The sequence below is a fragment of the Vollenhovia emeryi genome, unplaced genomic scaffold (genome assembly GCF_000949405.1).
Source record: "Vollenhovia emeryi isolate VEMERY1.0 unplaced genomic scaffold, V.emery_V1.0 DF939362.1, whole genome shotgun sequence".
Lineage (NCBI taxonomy): Eukaryota > Metazoa > Arthropoda > Insecta > Hymenoptera > Formicidae > Vollenhovia > Vollenhovia emeryi.
This window is the reverse complement of record NW_011967004.1, coordinates 34,527-57,502: the sequence shown is the minus strand read 5'-3', so window position 1 is coordinate 57,502 and position 22,976 is coordinate 34,527. Positions and strand designations below refer to the sequence as shown.

The 22,976-nt window shown below is 35.3% G+C and overlaps 7 protein-coding genes across 7 annotated transcripts; 5 read left to right on the top strand and 2 right to left on the bottom strand.

Moving 5' to 3' along the window:
• Positions 1–1,065: 1,065 nt before the first annotated feature.
• Positions 1,066–2,211, bottom strand: LOC105558238. The gene is made up of 3 exons (XM_012005826.1): positions 2,067–2,211; positions 1,774–1,982; positions 1,066–1,242 (listed from the first exon to the last, which is right to left on the bottom strand). The coding sequence occupies exons 1-3, from the start codon at positions 2,209–2,211 to the stop codon at positions 1,066–1,068; spliced, it is 531 nt and encodes a 176-aa protein (XP_011861216.1).
• Positions 2,212–2,496: 285 nt separating this feature from the next.
• LOC105558237 (probable methyltransferase-like protein 15) lies at positions 2,497–3,441 on the top strand. The gene has a single exon (XM_012005825.1). The coding sequence runs from the start codon at positions 2,497–2,499 to the stop codon at positions 3,439–3,441; it is 945 nt and encodes a 314-aa protein (XP_011861215.1).
• Positions 3,442–4,239: 798 nt separating this feature from the next.
• On the top strand, positions 4,240–4,851 carry LOC105558236. Its single transcript, XM_012005824.1, has one exon. The coding sequence runs from the start codon at positions 4,240–4,242 to the stop codon at positions 4,849–4,851; it is 612 nt and encodes a 203-aa protein (XP_011861214.1).
• A 1,628-nt stretch (positions 4,852–6,479) lies between these two features.
• LOC105558235 (ribose-phosphate pyrophosphokinase A-like) lies at positions 6,480–7,406 on the bottom strand. The gene has a single exon (XM_012005822.1). It carries the CDS (start codon positions 7,404–7,406, stop codon positions 6,480–6,482), a length of 927 nt encoding a protein of 308 aa, XP_011861212.1.
• A 310-nt stretch (positions 7,407–7,716) lies between these two features.
• LOC105558229 (succinate dehydrogenase [ubiquinone] flavoprotein subunit, mitochondrial-like) lies at positions 7,717–9,522 on the top strand. The gene has a single exon (XM_012005817.1). The coding sequence runs from the start codon at positions 7,717–7,719 to the stop codon at positions 9,520–9,522; it is 1,806 nt and encodes a 601-aa protein (XP_011861207.1).
• Positions 9,523–17,383: 7,861 nt separating this feature from the next.
• Positions 17,384–18,559, top strand: LOC105558234 (CCA tRNA nucleotidyltransferase 1, mitochondrial-like). Its single transcript, XM_012005821.1, has one exon. It carries the CDS (start codon positions 17,384–17,386, stop codon positions 18,557–18,559), a length of 1,176 nt encoding a protein of 391 aa, XP_011861211.1.
• A 3,319-nt stretch (positions 18,560–21,878) lies between these two features.
• On the top strand, positions 21,879–22,976 carry LOC105558233 (glyceraldehyde-3-phosphate dehydrogenase A, chloroplastic-like). Its single transcript, XM_012005820.1, has one exon. It carries the CDS (start codon positions 21,879–21,881, stop codon positions 22,974–22,976), a length of 1,098 nt encoding a protein of 365 aa, XP_011861210.1.

The following is a 22,976-nucleotide window of genomic DNA, read 5'->3' as shown; positions in this document are numbered from 1 at the left end:
ATATTTACATTGAGGTGAATTCTAAGAGCATCGATTACTATCACAAAAAACCTTCAGATTATCCTGAGATAATAGTTGTATAGTTCAGATTATTAAATAGACTTCTTGCTTGACCACCTTTCATACAAATGACTTGACGCTAGGATCCATAGGGCTTATTTTCATAATACGCAAAGTTATTACATTTATGTACTGCAAGTAAGCGTACCAATTATGATAAGACATGGAAAATATGAACATAACTATACACTCACAAGAAGATTTTGAATTTATGCGCAAGGCTGGCAGGCTTGCTGCTGAAACTCTTGATTTCATTGCACCATACGTAAAGATAGGGGTGACAACTAATGAGTTAAATGATCTATGTCATGATTTTATAATTAATGCAGGTGCAATTCCAGCACCACTAAATTATAGGGGGTATCCAAAATCAATTTGCACTTCAAAAAATGCAGTTGTGTGCCATGGTGTTCCCGATGATAAACTGCTTAAAGATGGAGATATTTTGAATATTGACGTTACGGTGATTTTAAATGGCTGGCATGGTGATACAAGTCGCATGTTTTGGGTTGGCAAACTATCAATAAAAGCAAAACGTTTGTGTGACGCTACTTATCATGCATTGATGGAAGCAATTAAACAAGTTAAACCCGGCAATAAGTTAAATGAAATAGGGCTTGCTATAGAGAAATATATTAGAGATTTTGGATATTCTATCGTACGTAGCTACTGCGGACACGGTATAGGAAAAGTCTTTCATGCTCCGCCAAATGTAGTGCATTTCTATGATCAAGATGAAAATCTCATCTTGAAGGAAGGTATGTTTTTTACAATAGAGCCAATGATTAATGCTGGAAAACATGAGACTCTGCTCAGTAAACTCGATGACTGGACAGTGACAACACGCGATCTTTCACTTTCTGCTCAATTTGAACATACGCTCGGAGTAACTAAAGATGGTGCTGAAATATTCACATTATCACCTAAAAATTGGCACTTCCCACCATATAATTAGATTTTTTTAAACCCTGCTATACTGCAACTATACTTGGATCTTGAAGAAAGCTAATCCTTAATTTGCGATATAGCAACTAGTCCAATTAATGCACAGAAAATCATGTAAAAACTAGCTGAAGTCTCTTGTCCTGTAACTTTGATAATTGTTGTGCATATAAATGGTGCAAGGCCACCAAAAAATCCAGCAGCTATATTTCTTGACAAGCCAAATCCGCTGTACCGAACCTTTGTTGGAAATAATTCACACATCAGTGCACTAACAGGCCCAAGCGATGCAGCTATTGGAATTATAAAAAGAATATGTGCCGTAAAAGTGAGTAAGTAATTGCCACTACATAACATTGAGAAAACTGGATAACTCACTATTACAAAAGCTATAAATGCAAATTTCATAACTTTTTCTCTTCCTACCTTATCAGAAAGCATTGCAAACAATATTGTCAATCCTCCGAGCGCAATTTGACTCAGTATTTCTACCATATGATTAAAATGAGTATTTATTGTTGATGTAAGCACATTGAAAAATACCAGATATATGTAAAGAGATGAGTTTTCAACTATATCAACCCCAACTGATATCAGAAAAGGTTTTTTATAGCTATTCAATAACTCTTTTAATGGCAGTTTAGATGGATTTTTCTGTCTTTTATACTCTGGACTTTCATCGAGTATATATCTCATATATATGCTAATTAATCCCATTGCTAAACTGAAAATGAAAGGTAATCTCCACCCCCAAGATTCAAAATCAGATACTTTTTTGCATATGAGTACTGCTATCAGGCTTAATACTGAACCAAAAATTGCGCTTAATACTTCAATGCTGCCAAAAAATCCTTTTTTGTTTTTAGGAGCGTGTTCTATTAAAAATGGTGCATTTCCTGCCTCTCCTCCAAGGGATATACCCTGCAATAATCTTAAACAAACTACCAGCATTGACGCTAGTATTCCAATGCTTTGATAACCTGGAACAAAAGCAATTAATACAGTTGATAAAGTCATTAATATAATCGAGAGCAATAAGGCAACTCTTCTGCCATGCTTATCACCAATGTGACCAAATATAGCAGCGCCTACTGGTCTCATTAAGAAACCCACTGCAAACACTCCAAAAGCCTTCAATACGCTGGTTAGTTGATCATCTGATGGAAAAAACACACCACCTATTATGTTTATTAAGTGGCCAAAAAGCATGTGGTCATACCACAATAAAGTGTTACAAATCAAACTTGAAAATATTACTTTTGTTATTTGCTGCATAATTTTCTATAGTTTGTTTAGTATTTAGTAATATACATTACTTTTTTTATATAATAGAAAAATTTAAACATTATATTAGTAATAGTATCTTATTAAATCTTAATATTTTTATATCATTGACTATATTCAAGTATTTTTATATTATTGCCTATATATTTCCATATGTTTTAGTGGGAAGCCATTTTTATTTGTATGCACAGAGTCTCTTGATGGAGCACTATGACACACACTCCAGTTTTGTTAAAAGAGATGCTATCACTACTATCACCGCAGGATGGTGGTATATACGTGGACGCCACATTTGGAGCTGGAGGGTATAGCAAAGCAATATTGGAGTCAGCTGATTGCAAGGTATATGCAATTGATAGAGATGAAACGGTAACTAAGTTTTATGATGATTTAAGCGTTAGATATCCCGATAGAATAAAACTATTCATTGAGAAGTTTAGTAATATTAAAAGTATACTAAGTAGCGTTGAGCTATCTCCTGTCATCCCAGTACTTAATACTGGAAAAAATAACTGGTCACGCGCTGGAATTACATCAAACGGAGTGGATGGGGTGGTCTTTGACATCGGAGTTTCATCTATGCAGCTTGATAACGGAGATAGAGGGTTCTCATTTTTACATGATGGTCCACTCGATATGAGCATGGATAATTCTTCTTATATAAACGCTTCAACGTTTGTTAACGCTTTACGCGAAGAAGAAATTGCAAATACTATATATAACTACGGAGGAGAGCATCATTCTCGCAAAATCGCAAGAGCAATAGTAAGTGCACGGAAGAAGAAAACTATCAAAACTACATTTGAGCTTGCGAATATTATACGTTCTGTGGTGTTCCGTGGAAAAAGCAAAATTGATCCTGCAACCAGAACATTTCAGGCAATCAGAATATGGGTAAACGATGAGCTGGGAGAACTTGAGAGGGGCATTAAAGCTGCATCTGAAATTTTAAATGAGAGTGGCAAATTAATTGTCGTCACCTTTCATTCCTTAGAAGATCGTATAGTCAAAACTTTTTTTAAAGATTTATGTGCTACTGATTGCAAGACATTCTCTCTTCTAAATAAAAAAGTGATCGAAGCAAGTATAGAAGAAGTAAGTGCAAATCCGCGTTCACGCTCAGCAAAACTAAGAGCTATACAGAGGTTGTCGTGAGGACTTTCTGCATCATCTCAATAGTTATGTTTTTTCTTAGCATTGTAGGACTATTTAAGGTAAAATTACATGTTCAGTTGTTAAATAGAGAGCTAATAAAAATAAAAAGTGAAATTAGTTTAGTACAAAGTGATATAAAAGTTTTACAAGCAGAGTGGAGCTATTTGAATAATCCAAAAAGACTTGCAAGCCTTGTAAAGAAATACCTAAAAAATAACTCTTTAATACTGGCTAGCCAGGTTAAAAATCTTGACTCTTTAAATGGCCGCAGTGTGTTAGCACAACTTAAAACCCAGAGTTAAATTGGTTATACTAAGCTTTATCTTTTACAGATAAGCACACCACAATAAACCTTACTTTAGTATGAAATTGCTTGCGTAAGATTTTGGCAGCCTCTTAACATTTTTTGGCATTTCAATTACGTATTTAACGTTGCGTTTTTTTGCGTAGAATATTGCTTTTTCAAGAGAATCAAACTTTAATACAATCTGTTTTTTTGGATCTTTTGAGCCAATCCATCCCATTAAAGGTTCAATGTAGTAAGAACCAGATTCAATTTTCAGGTGCCAGAGATTTGTATTACCTAAACCAGATTGTGTTGCAGTTTTTGTTGGTTTATAAATCCTAAAAACTACTTTATCATCAATGCCCATAGTTCTTGTTAAATAAGCTTAAATATATATCTAAATAAATCCTTTCACAAACAATTAGTATGAAAGAATGAAGTTTGAAATAAATATTTTTATGTTATATTATTATTAAATTACATTAAAAGGATTAGCTGAATAGGAGTAATCGATGACGCAACAAGAAATAGTAACAATTAATGCAGAGTTACGTGATATAACAAAAACAAAAGCGATGCATTCTCTAAGGAAGAAAGGAAACATCCCTGGAATCATATATGGAAAGGGCCATGATAATATAAATTTAACATTGTCTGCAAAGGAATTCACGAAGCAATATAAATCAGGCTCTCTTTCTGCACATTTGATAGAGCTGAATATTTCGGGCAAAAAGGAATATGCTCTTGTTCGCGATATCCAATTGCATGTAGTAAAGGATACTGTGCAACATGTTGATTTTCAATTTGTTGATAAAGGCAGCGAAATTAAAATAGACATACCTCTATCATTTGTGAATGAAAGTAAAGCTCCAGGGATCAAGTTAGGTGGAGTGCTTAATGTTTTGTGTCGTTCTATTGCTGTTAAATGCTCTCCTGATAAAATACCTCAGGTTATTGAAGTTGATTTATCCGGTAAAATGATTGGCCAGTCTATACATATTAATGATGTAAAATTACCAGAAGGTGTTAAGTTTGTAGCTCATGAAGAAGAAAATTTTACTATTGTTACAATTTCTGCTGCCGATAGTGACGTTGAAAAACCTCAAGCAGAAACAGAGGAATAGTGCATCTGATAGTTGGACTTGGTAACCCTGGTGGTCAATACGAGTTAACTCATCATAATATCGGCTTCATCGTAGTTGATAAAATTTACAAATATTGGAATTTCCAGTCGTTTTCTAAAAAAGCCGATTATCTAATAACCTCTGGCATAATTAATGATAATAAAATCATGTTAATAAAGCCTTATTCATTTATGAATAATTCAGGCATCCCTGTTGCAAAAATACGAAACTTTTACAAATTATCGCTAGATAATATCGTTGTCATACACGATGACGCTGATTTGGAAATTGGAAGAATAAAAATAAAGAAAGGTGGTAGCTCTGCTGGCCATAATGGACTTAAATCCATAGATAGTTTTATTGGCAACGATTATTGGCGCTTGAGATTTGGAGTGGGTAGACCTGAAGATGAAAAAAGCTTAGCAGATTATGTATTATCAAAATTTTCAAATTTTGATAACGTTACTCCCTTAGTGGAAAAAATAGCAAAAAATATACACTTAATGCTGCAAGGAGATAATACAGCTTTTATCAATTTGATTGCATAATATTACGAAACACAAAACTAAATTTCACACAATTAAAATAACAGACTTCTTGCACTACCTCCCAAGCCACAACTGTCATTCAGTAGAAACGAAAAAACTTGCTTGACAAGCTTCGCCAGCCCCCTTATTATGACAGTAAGGGTATTTATGGCTCAAAACTTGTTTTTGACCTGCAGGCTCAATGACAAAATTCAGTAAAAAACTCAGAGTATTTATTGGCGGATTACATAAAATTATAGCGGCTGCATGTCTTTTTTATTTTTTCTACATTCAGCCAAATCGCGCTTAAACTAAGCGTCAGCACATTATTACAGCGCCACTTACAGTAATATAGAGTCAAAACTCGCACCACGGGGCTTCCTTTGCCTTTTTTTTTGTTTGGTAAATTTCTTAATGTTTATAGCTAAACGACAACCGTCATTCCGCTATGTGTTAGCGGATGAGATACCATGAATAAATCACGGGATGACGTAGGACTGCCGTCATCCCGCTACGTGTTAGCGGGATCTCTTGTTAGCGCCGCGGCGGTATGACAGTTCGTGTCGGTATGACGGTTAAGCAATTCGTCATCCCGCAGCGGGATCTCTTGTTAGCGGATGAGATACCGCGAATGAATCGCGAAATGACGGTTCGTGGCGGTATGACGGTTAAGCAATTCGCCATCCCGCTACTTGTTAGCAGGATCTATGCTAAGAGATACCGCGGCGGTATGACGTAGGAAAACGCCTTATTTTACCCTAATCGTTTATAACCTTTGGCACTACGAAATACCCATGCTCAGGTTTTGTATTGGACAATATCTCTTCTTTAATGTTTTGAGAATTTATAACATCATCGCGTACATGAATGTCCTTGTCTATACTGCCATAACGCATAGGAGAAACACCTTCGGTATTAACTTGCAATAAAGTATCATGTATCCAATCCAGCATTGTCAGTTCTTTGGAGTAGTGATCAATCTCGTCATTTGATAACTTAATCCTTACAAGCTGTACAATTTTAAGCATTTCTTCCTTGGTAATTGTTATTTTTCTCTTATTTGCAAATTCTATTAGTGAAGTAATAACGTCTTCTGTTGACTTAGCTGGCATCTTTACCTCCTTGGATGAAGTGAGTTAAAATATCTACGACCGAAACAACTTCTATTTTACCAGTTTTTTCAAGTTTGTGAAGTATAGTATCCGTAATCACTAATTTATCTAAAGAAGAGGAAGAAATTTTTTCAACTGCACTTCCTGAAAGCACGCCATGTGTGATGCATGAAATTACGGACTTTGCTCCGCAATTTTTTAAAGCAAGGGCTGCATTACACAATGTTCCACCAGAGTCAACTATATCATCAACAATGACACAATTTTTATTCGCAACTTCTCCTATTATGTTCATTACTTGAGATGTGCCTGCTTTCTCCCTATATTTATCTACTACAATAATCTTATCACTTAACCCTATCTTGTACTTTTCCTCTAAAGTCTTTACAAAAGCACGTGCTCTGCCAATTGCTCCAACATCAGGTGCAACAATTGCCAAATTTTCCGTGTGTATACAGTCAACAAATGCTTCAAAGCAGTTCAAATTAGTTATCGGTACATCAAAGAATCCTTCAATTTGACTTGAGTGCAAATCAATCACTGCAACACTACTTGCACCTGCAGTTTGAATAAGATTTGCAACTAATTTGGCACTTAAAGCAGATTGCATATTATTGTTTTTGATAATTCTATCTTGCCTGCTATATCCATAATAAGGAATAATTACTACTATCCTTTTGGCTCCTAATCTATTTACTGCATCAATTATAAGCAGAAGCTCCATAAGGTTATCATTCACAGGGGGAGAAAGAGATTGTACTATGTATACTTCTTGATTATATAGATCATTTGCTACTTCCACATTTGCCTCGCCATCGGTAAACTTTGATATCCAAGCAGAGGATGGTTGAGCATCTAGCCGGTTAACTACTGATTCCCCTAATTCTTTACTAGCGTTACCTATTATTATCTTCATAACACACTAATTGAGTTTTTAAGATTATACAGAAATTATGAAATAATTGAAATGTAAGTTTCTTTATCTAGCATTCTTGTCGGCAAATTAGGTACCTCTTGTACAATGACCTGTCATTTTCACGCATTGTTTCAATGTATGTTCCACCTGAAGTAAGTAAAATAGCGAGGTTTAAATGGCATTAAGATTAAAATTATTGGATGAAAAAGTGGTTCACTAATAATGAGAATTGGTATTAGCTATAGAAAACTTGTATAGATTTTTTCTACTTCTGTGATATCATAAGCCTGTAATAATAAAATAAGCAAATATGGATAAGTCAGCGTATGAGATCATAGAACATGAGTATGATGTGGTAGTAGTGGGTGCAGGTGGAGCAGGGCTCAGAGCAACGCTTGGGATGGCTGCGACTAATTTTTCAGTTGCCTGCATTTCTAAAATTTTCCCTACACGAAGTCATACAGTTGCAGCACAAGGCGGAATTAGTGCAGCTTTAGGTAATATTGGTGAAGACGATTGGCGCTGGCATGCATATGACACAATAAAAGGTTCAGACTGGCTTGGTGATCAAGATGCAATAGAATATATGTGTAAAAACGCTGCTAAAGCTGTTATTGAACTTGAAAATTTTGGCGTACCTTTTTCTCGTACAGAAGATGGCAAAATATACCAGCGCTCTTTTGGTGGAATGACAACTCACTTTGGTAAAGGAAAATCAGCGCAGCGCACTTGTGCGGCAGCAGACAAAACTGGGCACGCAATCCTTCACACTCTATATCAGCAGTGTCTTAAATTCAACGCTGAATTTTTTGTTGAATACTTTGTGATTGATTTAATTATGGATAGCGAAACCGGAGCATGCTGCGGAGTTCTTGCTTGGTCGCTATGCGACGGTACATTACATAAATTTCGCGCACATTCGGTGGTGCTAGCAACAGGTGGATATGGACGTGTTTATTTCTCTGCAACAAGTGCGCATACCTGCACAGGTGATGGTAATGGCATGGTGGTGAGAGCTGGGTTACCACTTGAAGATATGGAATTTGTACAATTTCATCCAACAGGAATATATGGCTCAGGGTGCTTGATGACAGAAGGGTGCCGTGGAGAAGGGGGGTACCTCGTTAATTCTCAGGGCGAAAAGTTTATGGAACGTTACGCACCAAAAGCAAAAGATTTAGCTTCCCGTGATGTGGTAAGTCGTGCAATAACAATTGAAATTAGAGAGGGAAGGGGGGTTGGACCGAAAAAAGATCATATGTATTTAACTATAGCACATCTTGATCCGGAAGTAATAAAACTCAGATTGCCGGGCATCAGCGAAACCGCAAGAACTTTTGCTGGAGTTGATGTCACTAAAGATCCAATACCGGTCATTCCGACTGTTCACTATAACATGGGTGGCATTCCAACCAATTATTATGGAGAAGTGATCACGCTGAAGCAAGGTAAGGAAGAAGTGGTAGATGGACTATTTGCAATTGGAGAAGCTGCGTGTGTCTCTGTGCACGGTGCAAATCGACTTGGTTCTAACTCGCTTCTTGATCTTGTGGTTTTTGGTAGAGCTGCAGCACTCAAAGCAAAAGAGAAACTAAAATCCTGTACATCACATAAAAAATTGAGCTCAGATTGTACAGATTGGATAATAGATAGGTTTAATAAAATGCGATTTGCTTCTGGGAAGCTCAAAGTAGCAAAAATACGCAGCGAAATGCAGAACACTATGCAAAAATACGCATCAGTGTTCCGTGTTGCTGAAGTTTTAGAAGAAGGTAAAAAAGCCATAAAAAAGGTAGCAAAAATGATGCCTGATATTTCACTTGAGGATCGCAGTATGATATGGAACAGTGATTTAGTTGAAGCACTGGAGCTTGCTAACATGATCCCACAAGCGGTTATTACCATGGAATGCGCAGCTAATCGAGAGGAGAGTAGAGGTGCTCATGCTCGTGAAGATTTTCCTGAGCGTGATGACAAAAACTGGATGAAACACACCATAGCGTGGCTTGAAGAAAAGAAAGGGCAGATCAATGTAAAAATTGATTATAAAAAAGTGGCTGAAAAAACTCTTAGCGATGAAATTGACTTCATCGCTCCAGAAAAGAGGGTTTACTAGTTACACTATCCCTACACAATTTTTCAACGAGTTCATTATTGATATGGCACTCATTTTAGTGCCTGGAGGACTCTCAGTATGTTCTGATTGATTTGACGGCTCTTGTGCTCTAGCATTAAAAGCATTTTCCAACTTTAAGTAAACAGGGTAACACATTGCACAAACCGCTATGGTCACCGATAAAGCAGCTGCAGCTATCATGTTTCCTGCTAAAGCACTAAATACTGTTGCAAAAATCAAACCTCCGAGTATCCATTTTACTGGGAGACTTATATTCTTACGACCATTCTTCTTAGAAAAATGCTCTTCAAGTTCTTCTTGTGTTTCTGGGTCAGGACTAACACCTGTTATATCTTTGATTCTTTTTGTAGTCTGATAATATTTTTGCTTACGATGCTCTTTAGGTATTGTTATATGGTCACTTTTATTCTCAGCACCATTTTGTAACAATTCTACACAAAATTCAGCAGTATAATAATGTTTTGTGGGCCTTGATCTAGCCCACCTAGAAAAGTCTTTTAACTTACTAGGTATCTTCTCTGTTTGTCTAATTAAAGCAACTTGCACTGGATATTTATCATCTTTATTTTGGGCGTTTATAGCCTTATGCAATTCTTCTGAAGATATTACTCCTTTTTTTTCAAAATCTAATATTAACTTCAAATATTTGATTTTATATTCTCCTTTAAGTAAAGCAATGTGGTGTAAGGCATTATTTTTATTTGCACCTTCAAGGCTAATGTTCGCCCCCTCTTGCAATAGTTCTTTAAAAAGTTCTTTATCATTATTTTTAATTGCTAAATGTAACGGATAATCACTATTACTATTTGGAGTGTTTACAGTATGTGCTACAATTTCTTTAACTTTTGCTTCTGTCTTAGTTTTTATTTCCTGCTTTAGCTCAGCCTTTTTAGCTAATTTCTCTAAAAATTTACGATAGTATTTATTTTGCCCCTTAGACAATTTTTTTAAGCTTTCCTCAGGTAATTCTAACTGATCATGGCTGGCTCCATGCTCTAACAATTTTGTAAGAAACTTAAGTGTGTTATCGTTACTTCGAATTGTATGAGATTCATGTTTTTCTTTTGTTATCTTGTCAATTAGTGCCACCTGAAGAGCGTCCTGATTTTTACTGTCAACAAGTTGTGCTAGATCTTCCTCGGTGACCTTTTTTATTAGGGTACCTAGGAACTTGCATTTCTGTTTCTTTTCCAACGACGCGATAATGTGTAAAATATTATTTCCTTTTTCATCTTTTATGCTGCTAATATCTGTGCAATCTTTGAGATATTTTTTAAATTTCCTGTTATTTCCATTTTTGATCGCTTTTAGTAATAGAGCATTGTTATTTGTTATTTCGTTGCTTATTTCTACTTTATGATCATCTTCAATATCGCTACCGTAGCCACTTTCTGCTTCACTATCTTCACTATTCCTACGATCATTTTTGTTGTGGGTAATACTATTAGAACAATATTTGCTATTATCAGTAATTTCTGAAATTACTTGTTCTATCTTCTCTTTCTTTATTTTCTCTAGTTCTTTTGACTGTTTGATTTCTTCTTTCAATACTGGAAGGAAGCGTTGGGTATAATACTCATAATATTCTGGCGATTTTTTTAATTTAATTAATACCTCAGTTAATACCTCAGGACTAGCCCCTTTTTTGAACAACCTCTTGCATTCTGTGAGAGTCCCGTCTTTCCCAACTTCTGGGTTTAGGTGTTTGTGCTTTCCTTTTGTTACCTTTTTCTCTATAATGCAATACAATTGCTCGTCTTTTCTATCTTGCTCTTGCTTTTTATTTTTATCTATGCATTCGTCTAATTTATTTGCATTAGTAGCTAGTGCGCTTAGATCTATACCCATACTAAAACCTCAATATTAAAAGCTATTTAAGTTGTCAGCACTAAACTAACAACCAAGAAGTTTGACTTTTAAATTGAGCTAAACGTTGTATATGTGATCAAAATATAGGTGGAAAGGCAGAAAACTAGTTTCTATTAGAAAATCTGTTATCATAGTCAAATCCTCACTTGAACAGTTGTCTACTATTTTAACCATTTTGTCTTAAAAAATAATAAATATAGCTAAACTGCGAAACGTGCTATCGGCTAAAATAGGATAAGAAACTATAGCTGCAAATATCCAAATTGATGTTTTTATCAGTCTTCCAGACTTGGTTTTTCTTTTAGTTTTTTAAGTCTTTCTTTATTTAGTATGGAGCTTATCTCTTCTACACTTTTATCAATATCATCATTGATTATTACATAATCATATTTATCACGTTTGCTTATCTCTTTTTGAGCTTCGGCTAATCTGCGCTCTATTTCGCTCGCATCATCACTATTACGCTTTTGCAAACGCAACCTAAGCTCTTCCATTGAAGGGGGAAGTATAAAAACACTCACAACTTTTTTTCTCATGAGCTTGAATAAGTGAAATGCTCCTTGCCAGTCTATGCTTAGTAAAACGCTTATTCCACTGCTCAGGTTTTGCTCTATAAAATCTTTTGGTATACCATAAAAATTCTCAAAAACTTTGGCGTATTCAAGCATCTGACCAGCTTCGCATAACTCGTGAAATTTTTCTTCGGTAACGAAAAAATAGTCTTTTCCATTTATTTCGCCGGAGCGAGGCCTGCGCGTAGTCATAGAAACAGACCTAACTAAATTAGTTGATCGCTCAAGTAATTTTGCTGATATAGTAGTTTTTCCAGCTCCAGAAGGGGAGGATAGAACCAATAATACGCCCTCACTTTTTACGGTCATTTTTCTTTGCATTTTTTAACATGGCGCTTTTTTGATCAGAGTTTAAAAAGCTAGAACCTTCTAAATTAGAATTTGATAAGTTGGTGCCAATGAGAGAAGAGTTATCAAAGACAGTATAGCGCAAATCGGTCTTTTCAAAATTTGCCTTATTCAAATTAACGTTTACAAACTTTGCTCTACTCAATGTTGAATTAGAAAAATCAGCATTTTCCAAATTCATATTCTTAAATTCAAAGTAAGAATAATTTACATCAAATTTTTCACCCTGTGATATTTTCTCTTGCAAATCTCCAATTGAAGTTATAGCGTTTTCTAACCCTGCAAGTTTTTTCTGCCCTTGATTGTCAATCAAAATTGAATTATCAAACTTGCAATCTGTTAAATGAGCATCAGCAACTGAACTTTTATATATGCTTGAAGAGTGAAAAGACATATCACTAATTGTTGAATTGCTCAAATTGCTAAGAAAAAAGCTAGTTTTCCTAAAGGCATTAGCGTGAAGCAAAGAAGATCTGAAATCGCTTTCAATAAAATTTGAATTAGTTACTTTTAAATTGGACCAGCTCGAATTATCAGCTAATAAATTAAAGAATGTTGAATTTTCTATTTCACTGGAATCAATATTATGGCGAGAAAGTGTACTGTTATAAACTTGAGAGTCTTGGATTTTTATCTTATACATTGAAGTTGTAGAAAGGTCTGAATCTTCTATCTTTGCAGAGGTGAATAGTGAATGGTCAAAAAATGAGCCATTCATGTTAGAATTCGCAACTTTAGTATTATGAAACTTTCCGTGACGAATGTCAGCATTAGAGACATTAACTTGATGCAGTTCACTAAAACTAAAATCAATATTGGATAAATCAGCATCCTGAAGACTTGCTTCAGAAACATATACATGTTTTATCTTGGAACCATTTAGTATAGATTGAACAAAACTTGAATTATCGTCATTCACATAGGAAATTTGTGTGTTGCTTAAATTAGCTTCGTCGAAGTTACTGTTAATTATGATAGAAGAATTAAGGCAGGCATCGGAAAGATTGCTACCTGTAAAGTCTGATTCTTTTAACTCTGCACCATATATGTTAGCATTTTTTAATGAAGAAAATTGTATCTTTAATTTATATGCATCCACTCCAAAGAAACTTGCATTATCAAGGTTATTTTTCTGCATAACAGTATCGTTTATTTCACTATCATTAAAATTTACGTAGCTAACATTCGAGTTTGATAAGTTGGAGAGATTCATTTTCACATTCGAGAAATTAGTATGCAAACCAATTAAGTTGTGCATACTTACTTTTTTGAGATCGGAACTGATAAAATCAGCATAACTAACATTAGACTGATCAAATACGATATCTGTTAAGTTTGCAGAAACAAATTTTGTAAAACTCAAATTTGTACCTTTTATTTTAATGCCATGTAAATTAGCATTGGAGAAATTAGCACCACGTAAATCAACATCAATGAAAGACACGTCGGATAAATCAGTATTAGAAAAATCAGCACCAATCAGACTTACTCCATCAAAAACAGATCCACTTAGGTACAATTGGCTAAAATTAGCTCCATTTAAGTTAGAGCCAAAACCTTTCTTAAAATCTTCTGGCACGCACTCTTTGTGGCACTGCACCAAAAATTCAGCAAAGTCTTTTTTACTGTAAGATACGTATTTTGCATCATGTAGAGCGTTTAAAAAATCACTAATCTGATTTTTTTCATCATTTGTTTCATTTCCATAACATAAATAACCAACTAAAATTAATATCAAAAATCTAATCATCTTGCTTATCGCACTGCGACTCATTGTTTTCTTTCGTTTTCACAGCCCAATCGTACATTGCTGAGCTTTCTTTATTGTCTATTTTTCTATCCTCCAAAAGGTGTGGCATCATTTCAGCAATCGCATTTATTATATTGATCTGCTTTTTTTTGATTGCTATATCAATTGGGGATTGAAAATTATTATTAACTACTCTAAGATCAGCACCTTGTAATAAGAGAAAGCGCACTATTTCTACCTCACCTTGTTTAACTGAATAAATGAGAGGAGTATCACCCAATTTATTTCTAAACCTTAGTATCTCTTGAGTTGTTAATCCAATTTTTTCTAGCTTACTCATTATTCCTCTTAAGCAAGGTAAGTTATTTTTCTTAATACAGTAAAAAAATTGCTTACTGTAATCATCAATAAATACAGTTGTAGGAAGATGCTCATTAAGGCTATCGTATTGTCGTTTATATATTGACTTGCTTTGTATATCTTTATGACCCCATTCTTTTATTGGTTCTCTGTTTAGCTTTGTCCATTTTTGTAAATTTTTCTTTTCACTTTGCTCTTCTTCATCTTTTTTAGTTATAGGTTTTACTCTATTGCGGTTCTTAGAATTATTGTTTGTTTCTTTCACTTTTTTTTCTTCAAACTGATTCTCTACTTTTTCTTTTTTTCCCTCTAATAATTGACTTGCATCATTTTTTGAAAGTTCATTATCTTTTATATCAATCTTCTGATCAGCTTGTAGATTTTTTTGCGGGTCAGTTGTATTCTCATTTAAATCAGCACTTAAAGGCAAAGGCTCTGGTTTCAAATCTTTATTCACTTCTTTATTGGCCACATTTGGTAAATTTCGAGCAAATTCGCCTGTACTTTCTTCTAGCTGGTCATTTGGCAAATCTTTATCAATCCTTTCACCTTCACTTATAGTTTTTTCAACCACGGAAGCTTTGTTCTCATTTTGTTTCAGCTTCTCTTTATCGGTTACTCTTTTGCTCTCAGCCTCCTGTGTTTGTTTAGCATCGACGTTGCTTTTCAACTCATCTTTTTGATTTGTGCTGCTCAGTAAATCTTGCTTCCTTACACCTACATTTTCGTTTTTATGAACTGATTCAATTTTCTTTTCTTCAAATTGCTCTACAGCAAATAGGCTCAGTGATCCCAATACAACAACTAATAATACAAAGTATAAAATACTCTTCATAAATATTCCAAAGCATAAGCTTAATTAAGATGATACTATAATCAAATGATTAATCTACAGTAAAAAATGCCTTAGATAAAAAACCAATAGATTTCTTGCATTACTTTTTCTGGGTAAGATCAATTGTTTCTTAAACCTCTCCCCTAAACGAATACACTGTAGAAGGAGGAGTTTCTTCTCCCAAGAAAGCTACACATTAAACCTAAAGTGCATTATATCACCATCTTGTACGATATAATCTCTGCCTTCAAAGCGAATTTTTCCTGCGTCTTTGCAAGCTGATTCACTTCCATATTTTATATAGTCTGCAAAGCTTATTGTCTCTGCTTTTATAAAGCCTTTTTCAAAATCAGTGTGAATTACACCTGCTGCTTTGTCAGCTGTTGATCCTATTTTTACTGGCCATGCCCGTGCTTCTTTGGGGCCCACAGTAAAGAAAGTTATCATACTCAGCACTTCATACATAATATGCGCTACTCCATCAAGGCCTGATTCTTGTAAGCCAAATTCTGATAAAAAACTCTGTTTTTCCTCTTCACTATCAAGATTTGCAATATCTGCTTCAAGTTTTGCTGAAATGCAATAAAATTTGCTTTTATTTTCCTCCGCCATTCTCTCTACCTTTCTAGATAATTCATTGCCAGTTATAACATTTGTATCTTCAACATTGCAAACGTACATAACGGGCTTTGTTGTCAGCAATTGAAGCAACTTCATCTCATCTCCATCGATATTCTCCAAGCTTCTTGCAGGTTTACCTAATTTTAAAGTAGCTAATACCTCTTGCATTAATTCAAGTTGTCTCTTTAGCTCTTTATCACTTTGCTTTGCTTTCTTTTCCAATTGAGGAAGCCTTTTTTCTATGCTATCAATATCAACTAGGATTAATTCCATTTCTACCACTTCAGCATCTGATATTGGATCTATTTTACTGTGTACATGGCTGATATCGTCATCCGTAAAGCACCTGAGCAGATGAACGATGGCATCAACTTCTCTGATATGGCTTAAAAATTTATTGCCGAGCCCTTCACCTTTGCTCGCACCCTTTACCAGGCCTGCAATATCCACAACTTCTAATTGGTTATAGATTGTCTTCTCTGAACCGGCAATTGCTGCGATTTGTTTCAAACGCTGATCCTTTATCGAAATCCTGCCTATATTTGGCTCGATTGTGCAAAAAGGATAATTTGCAGCTTCGGCTGCACTTGACTCTGTAAGTACATTAAATAAGGTTGATTTTCCTATGTTTGGCAGTCCAACTATGCCACAATTAAAGCTCATATTTATTATATAAATTGCAATTATTGCATAATTTAAAAATTTTTGCTATACTTAATTAGTTACTTATTAATAATTTCATTGATATAGTAATATATAGCTTAAGTAAGGTAAAAATTATGGCTGAATCTAGGAAACGGAAGCTACCAAGTGATTTTCATTATGTTGAAAATACGAAAAGTCGCAAGATCTCAGAGCAAGAAATAGCTCCTTTGAGTAGCAAGCCTTACCCTGGCAACTTTCACATAGGGCGAGCAATTGGTAATGGAAGCTGTTTTTTTGACTCGTTCAGACAAAGTCTAGAACAACAGACAGGAGAGCAAGTTACTGTCGAAAAATTAAGAAATGATTGTAAAGAATTTGCGCAAAACAACCCGCCAGAGTGGTTCATAAATGCAATTACCAATATTTATGATAATAGTGGCCAGCGCCGTAGTGAAACTGTAGATAATTATACAGTGAACATTATGCGTAATGGTAGGTGGGGTGATCCTGAAGTTGGAATATTGTAACCTTTCAAAGGATATCTCTGAGAGAGCAGAGGTTGAGAAGAGATTTGATGAGTTATTGGCAGAAAATGCTGATGGAAAAATTTGTGATGTTGTAGAACAGTGCGTTAGTGATATAAAGCAGCACATAGAGCGTTCTGAAGAGCAAAACCCTTCAAGTTTACTAAGTTCAAGATGTGGTACGGAATCGATGGCAGAACAACCATTTCATCCACAACAAATACTTGTAAAATAAATCTTCATAGCCCTGTATATTTTTATATAGGGCTTTTTGCTTGCATTTCATATAATATGAACTGCAGCATATACTAACTAAATGCAAGTTGACCATGAAACTAGTTTAATTATCGATGCCATAGAGGAATTTGGTGGTGAGGCTAGGCTTGTCGGCGGGTGTGTGAGAGACTCAATTTTGCAGCGTGACATTCACGACATTGACCTCGCTACCAATCTTCTGCCTGATCAAGCAATTAAAGCGTTAAAACTCCGTAATATAAAAACTATTCCAACTGGCTTAAAACATGGAACTATCACTGCAATCTTAAATCAGAGGTCTTTTGAAATTACAACACTAAGACATGATGTGAAATGTGATGGCAGGCATGCGAGAGTAGAATTTACTAATAATTGGCAAACAGATGCTTCAAGGCGTGACTTTACATTTAACGCTCTATATGCAGATAAGCATGGCCATATATATGACTACTTTGGTGGTATCCAGGACTTAAAAGCGCAAAGATTAAACTTTATAGGCAACGCTGAAGATAGAATTAAAGAAGACTATCTACGTATTTTAAGAGCATTTCGTTTTCATGCAAAAATATGTGTCGGAGATTTGAGTGATGAAATACTAAGCGTATGCAAAAAGCATTCGCATATGATCCAAAACCTCTCTGGAGAGAGAATAAGAGATGAAATACTTAAATTGCTGGAGTGCAATGATCCTTTTCCAACACTTAAGAGCATGCAAGAATCTGATGTTTTGCAAAAGATTATCCCAAAAGAAGTAAAATGCGAAATTCTGTCTTCGCCACTTCTTTTGGGCACTGATGCACTAGTAAAATTAGCGTTACTCCTTAGGACTACTAAAAAAAATGACAGGCTAAGTCTTGGAGAATATGTAAGCAAATTTTTACGTCTTTCGAACAAGCGAAAGAAAAAGCTGCTGTTTTTACTATCCAACGATATCAAAACAGAACTTTCAGAAAAAGAGCAGAAGAAGTACATATCTTTATTTGGTAGGGAACTATATTGTGATTTAGTAAAAATTTGTGGTGTTGAGTCTGGAGAAAATGTTGATAAATACATTTCATTTGCTAATATATTCAATATTCCAAAATTTCCTTTATCTGGCAATGATTTAATAAGTATAGGTCACCAGCCAGGAAAAAGTTTAGGTAGGAGCTTGGAGTTGCTAAAACAACATTGGGAAGACAGCTCCTACACTTTAACAAAAGAGGAGCTGGTGCTTTATGTTAAGAGCCTACTCTAACTTGCTTTCCGACTGTTCAATGAATGTATGCTTACAGTATTAGTGTGACTCATCGAGAAATTAGGTGTGTATTCTTTTACTCCTCCTTGAGTTTGATTACACATTCCCTGATCTGTAGATAAAAATTTATCTCTTATGCTTGATGTCAGTCGTAACTCTTGAATCTTATCTGAAAAAAATCTCATTCTAGCTTCTATTAGCTTTTTCACAACAATTTCTTTAAGTAATTCTACTGAGTCGTTATTATTATTATTTTCGCTATTAAAGCTGTGCAAGATAGAGTTTACAATCTTATTTACTCCTTCTTTTTGTTTGAATTCTTTTACGCATTTTCTAACAGAAAGTGACAACTTGGTTTTTAACGTGTCATCTTGTAGTTCTTTACCTACATTTTTTCCAATGTTCCAATGTTTGTTGACAACTTCTTTAACCTTGGCTTCTATGATCTCCCTTGCGGATTGTTTCAAATTACTTTCTAATAATTCAAGCAGCTTACTGCTTTCAAATTTGCCATCATCTTGATTTGATAGAGACTTTATAGTTTCATTAAGCACGTTATGGCAAAAGTGTTTCTCTTTAAATTCAGGAAAACCTTTTTTTAACTCCTCGTTTTTCCCAGATAAAAAGTTATTGAGACCCTTATCCCTAGAAAGCTTATTGGGCAAGTTTCGTAATTTTGAAAGAGTTGATTCAGTAGTTGATTTTGCAGTAGATACTGTACTCACTGCACCTGCCTTTTTAGCCAATTGACCTCCTTTTGCTTCCTGTAGTTTCTTAGTGTCAGCTTTCAATTGACCTTCTAAATCAATCTCCAATTGTTGTTTAGATTCCTGAGCACTTTGTAATTGCTTCCCCAAGTTCTTCATTTCACCCAATTGAGCAGTCAATGTATTCACACTTAATCGTAGAGCTTTGTTTTCATGACCTAAGTCACTGACTTTATTTTCTAATTCAGTATTTTTGTCTTTAGCCAGCCACAATTTATCAGTCTGTGATTTCAGTAAAGCCGCTAATTTGCTAGCTTGCCATTGTTGATTCAATTCAATTAATTTATCCTCCTTGTCCTTTAACCTACTCTTAAGTTTTATTATTTGTGCTCGCAGACTTTCATTATCTTTCCTAGTAGCTTCAATTTCGTCTCCTTGCTCTCTTATTATCATGTATTGATCAAATATAGTTTTCTGTTGTTCATCAACTTCATCCTGCATTGCTTTTTTATCTTGTTTGTATTTGGTTAGTTCCTCTTCTCGTTCGCCTGCATCTTCTGTAAGTCCCTTATAACTCTTTTCAAATCCTTCAATTGCAGATTGTAATTCTCTATTTTCTTCTTTTAAGGAAGCATTTTGTAAACGTTCAAGTTCTAATTCCTGATTTATGCCCTCCAGCTGTTCTTTTAATGCTTCATCATCTTCCTCTGTTATCAATGCTACTCCATCAGTCTGAACCCCTCCATCTTTGTTTATCACTACACTTTGGCTCTCTTTCTCTACAACTTCAGGTTTTAAGTCAACTTGAACACTTCCATCTATTGTCTTAAAAGCATCAGTTTGAACTTCATTGTTTGCAGTAGTTTTATCGTAGTACAAAATATTTTCTGCCCATCTGTTCCATCTCTTGGGCAATATTCGTCCAATCGTTTTTAGGTATAACCAAGCAAATACAGTAGACCAGCTGTATTTTTTTTCCTTTCGTTTAATATTAATTTCATAATTAACCTTATTATTAATATTTAGCATAAAATTACCTTATTTTTTAACTTTAATTTACAGAAAATTTTAACAGTAATAAAGTTATATATATTAGTATAAATGTTAAACAAATACTAACGCAGGTGTCAAATTATGGTAAAGTCTTTGCCCGCCTAATACACTTTAAGCAGAAATGTACATGTCTGCAAGTACAGCATTTGCTTTTTCTATCGCTCTTGCTAACATTTCCTGTTCATTGTTCTGATTTTTCACATTGATTACCTGAGCAGCTAAGTTTGCAGGAAAAGTGACCAAACTGACTTCCCATAATTCTACTTGTTTTAACACTCTAGCTCCGCTTTTATGATCAACATCATACTCTATAGGTATATAGCCGATGGAAAGTCCATTGATTACTCCAGTTTTGAGCATTAAGTACGCTTCCTTTGCTTTTTGGATGCCCAAAAGTAAGTGTGCGGTTATATACAGGCCAACATCATTTTCGCAAATATCTATAATATTACCTATAGGTTCACCAGGATTGTGCTGCCAAAGGAGTTTTATTTTATTTCTGTTTAAATTTTCCTTAAATGCTCCGGGTAAGATCAGGTCATTTTGTTTATCAACTATATTAAAAACGCTAGCATAACCAGAAAATACACCGTTTTCTCCTATGCTTTTTATTGACAATGGTGAATAGAGAAATTTCTTATTCATAAAGCCTCCTGTAATATTGGGAATTTTGTTTGCATAATGCACTGCAATGTCAAATCTATTATATGCAGTTCTCTAAAAAGGGGAAGCACTTTTCTTAGTTACTAAAAACGCTAACCGGAATCCAGATTGGACACTGGGTTATAAAATTCTACGTCATACCGCCACGAACCGTCATACCGCCGCGGTATCTCATCCGCTAACAAGCAGCAGACCGTCATTCCGCCGTGGTATCTCTTAGCCGCTAACACGTAGCGGGATGACGAATTGCTTAACCGTCATTCCGCCACAGACCGTCATACCGCCGCGGTATCTCATCCGCTAACACGTAGCGGGATGACGAATTGCTTAACCGTCATTCTGCCACGAACCGTCATTCCACCGCGGTATCTCTTAGCCGCTAACAAGCAGCAGACCGTCATACCGCGATTCATTCGCGGTATCTCACCCGCTAACAAGAGATCCCGCTAACAAGCAGCGGGATGACGGTTGTCGTTTAGCTATAAATGTTTAAGAAATTTACCAAACGAAAAAAAAGGCAAAAGAAGCCCCGTGGTGCGAGTTTTGACTCTATATTACTGTAAGTGGCGCTGTAATAATGTGCTAACGCTTAAAATAAGCGCGATTTGGCTGAATGTAGAAAAAATAAAAAAGACATGCAGCCGCTATAATTTTATGTAATCCGCCAATAAATACTCTGAGTTTTTTACTGAATTTTTGTTGTTGAACCTGCGCAGATCAAAAACAAGTTTTGAGTCATAAATACCCTTAATACTACAATAAGGGGGCTGGCGGAGTTTGTCAAGCAATTTTTTAGCCCTGTCTCCTTGCTATAATGTTCATATCGATAGAAAAGCAAAAGAATAAAATGAAATATCAAGTGATATCCTCTATAATTAAATTTTTTGAATGAAGAGATGACGATTCGTGTAGGAATTAATGGTCTGGGTAGAATAGGCAGAGGCGTATTGCGTGCTATTTTCGAAATAGAAGAATATAGCAAACAAATAGAAGTTGTAGCTGTGAATGGATCGCTCAGTGCAAAGCAGCATGCACATTTGATTAAATATGATTCTGTTCATGGCAAATTCAGTGGTGATATTGACTTTAATGAGTCTCAAAATTGGCTATCTATAAATGGCAGAAAATTTTCTTTATATAGAGAACGGAGCCCTGAAAATATTCCTTGGAATGTTGATGTAATACTTGAATGTACTGGTGCATTTAACAAGCGTGAAGAAGCAATAAGGCACAATGCAGAGAAAGTGATTGTCTCTGCTCCAGTTCCAGATGCTGATGTAACTATAGTTTATGGTGTGAATAATGATATGCTCAAAAAAGAGCATAAAGTAATATCAGCAGGTTCTTGCACTACAAATTGCCTGGCTCCGATTGTGAAAGTCCTACACTCTAATCTAGGTATAAAAAGTGGCTTTATGACTACTATACACGCCTATACGAATGATCAAAATATTCTTGATGGTAATCATAAAGATTTGCGCAGAGCAAGGGCTTGCGGATTATCTATGGTGCCAACTACAACTGGGGCAGCAAAAACAATTGGTTCTATAATTCCTGAATTAAAGGGAAAGCTAGATGGCACTGCCGTCAGAGTTCCGGTTAGCAATGTTTCTATGGTTGATTTTAAATTTACGACTGATAAGAAAGCGACCGTCAAAGAAATAAATGAAATGTTTAAGGATGCAGCTCTCTCCTCTACGTCATTCCAGCGCGTGACGCTGGAATCTAATTTCTGGATCCCAGTGTCAGCTACTCGGATGACATCAGAGGGTACTAGGATGACAGAGGGTTATCCAATGTCAAATGTACTTTCTATATGCACGGAACCTTTGGTTTCAATAGACTTTGTGCATAACCCTTATAGTGCAATTGTGGATTTAACTGGTACATATGTTACAGGCGACATCTGTAGAGTTGCAGCGTGGTATGACAATGAGTGGGCTTTTTCGCTGAGAATGTTAGACATAGCATTATTGAGCCATAGTAAAGTATGA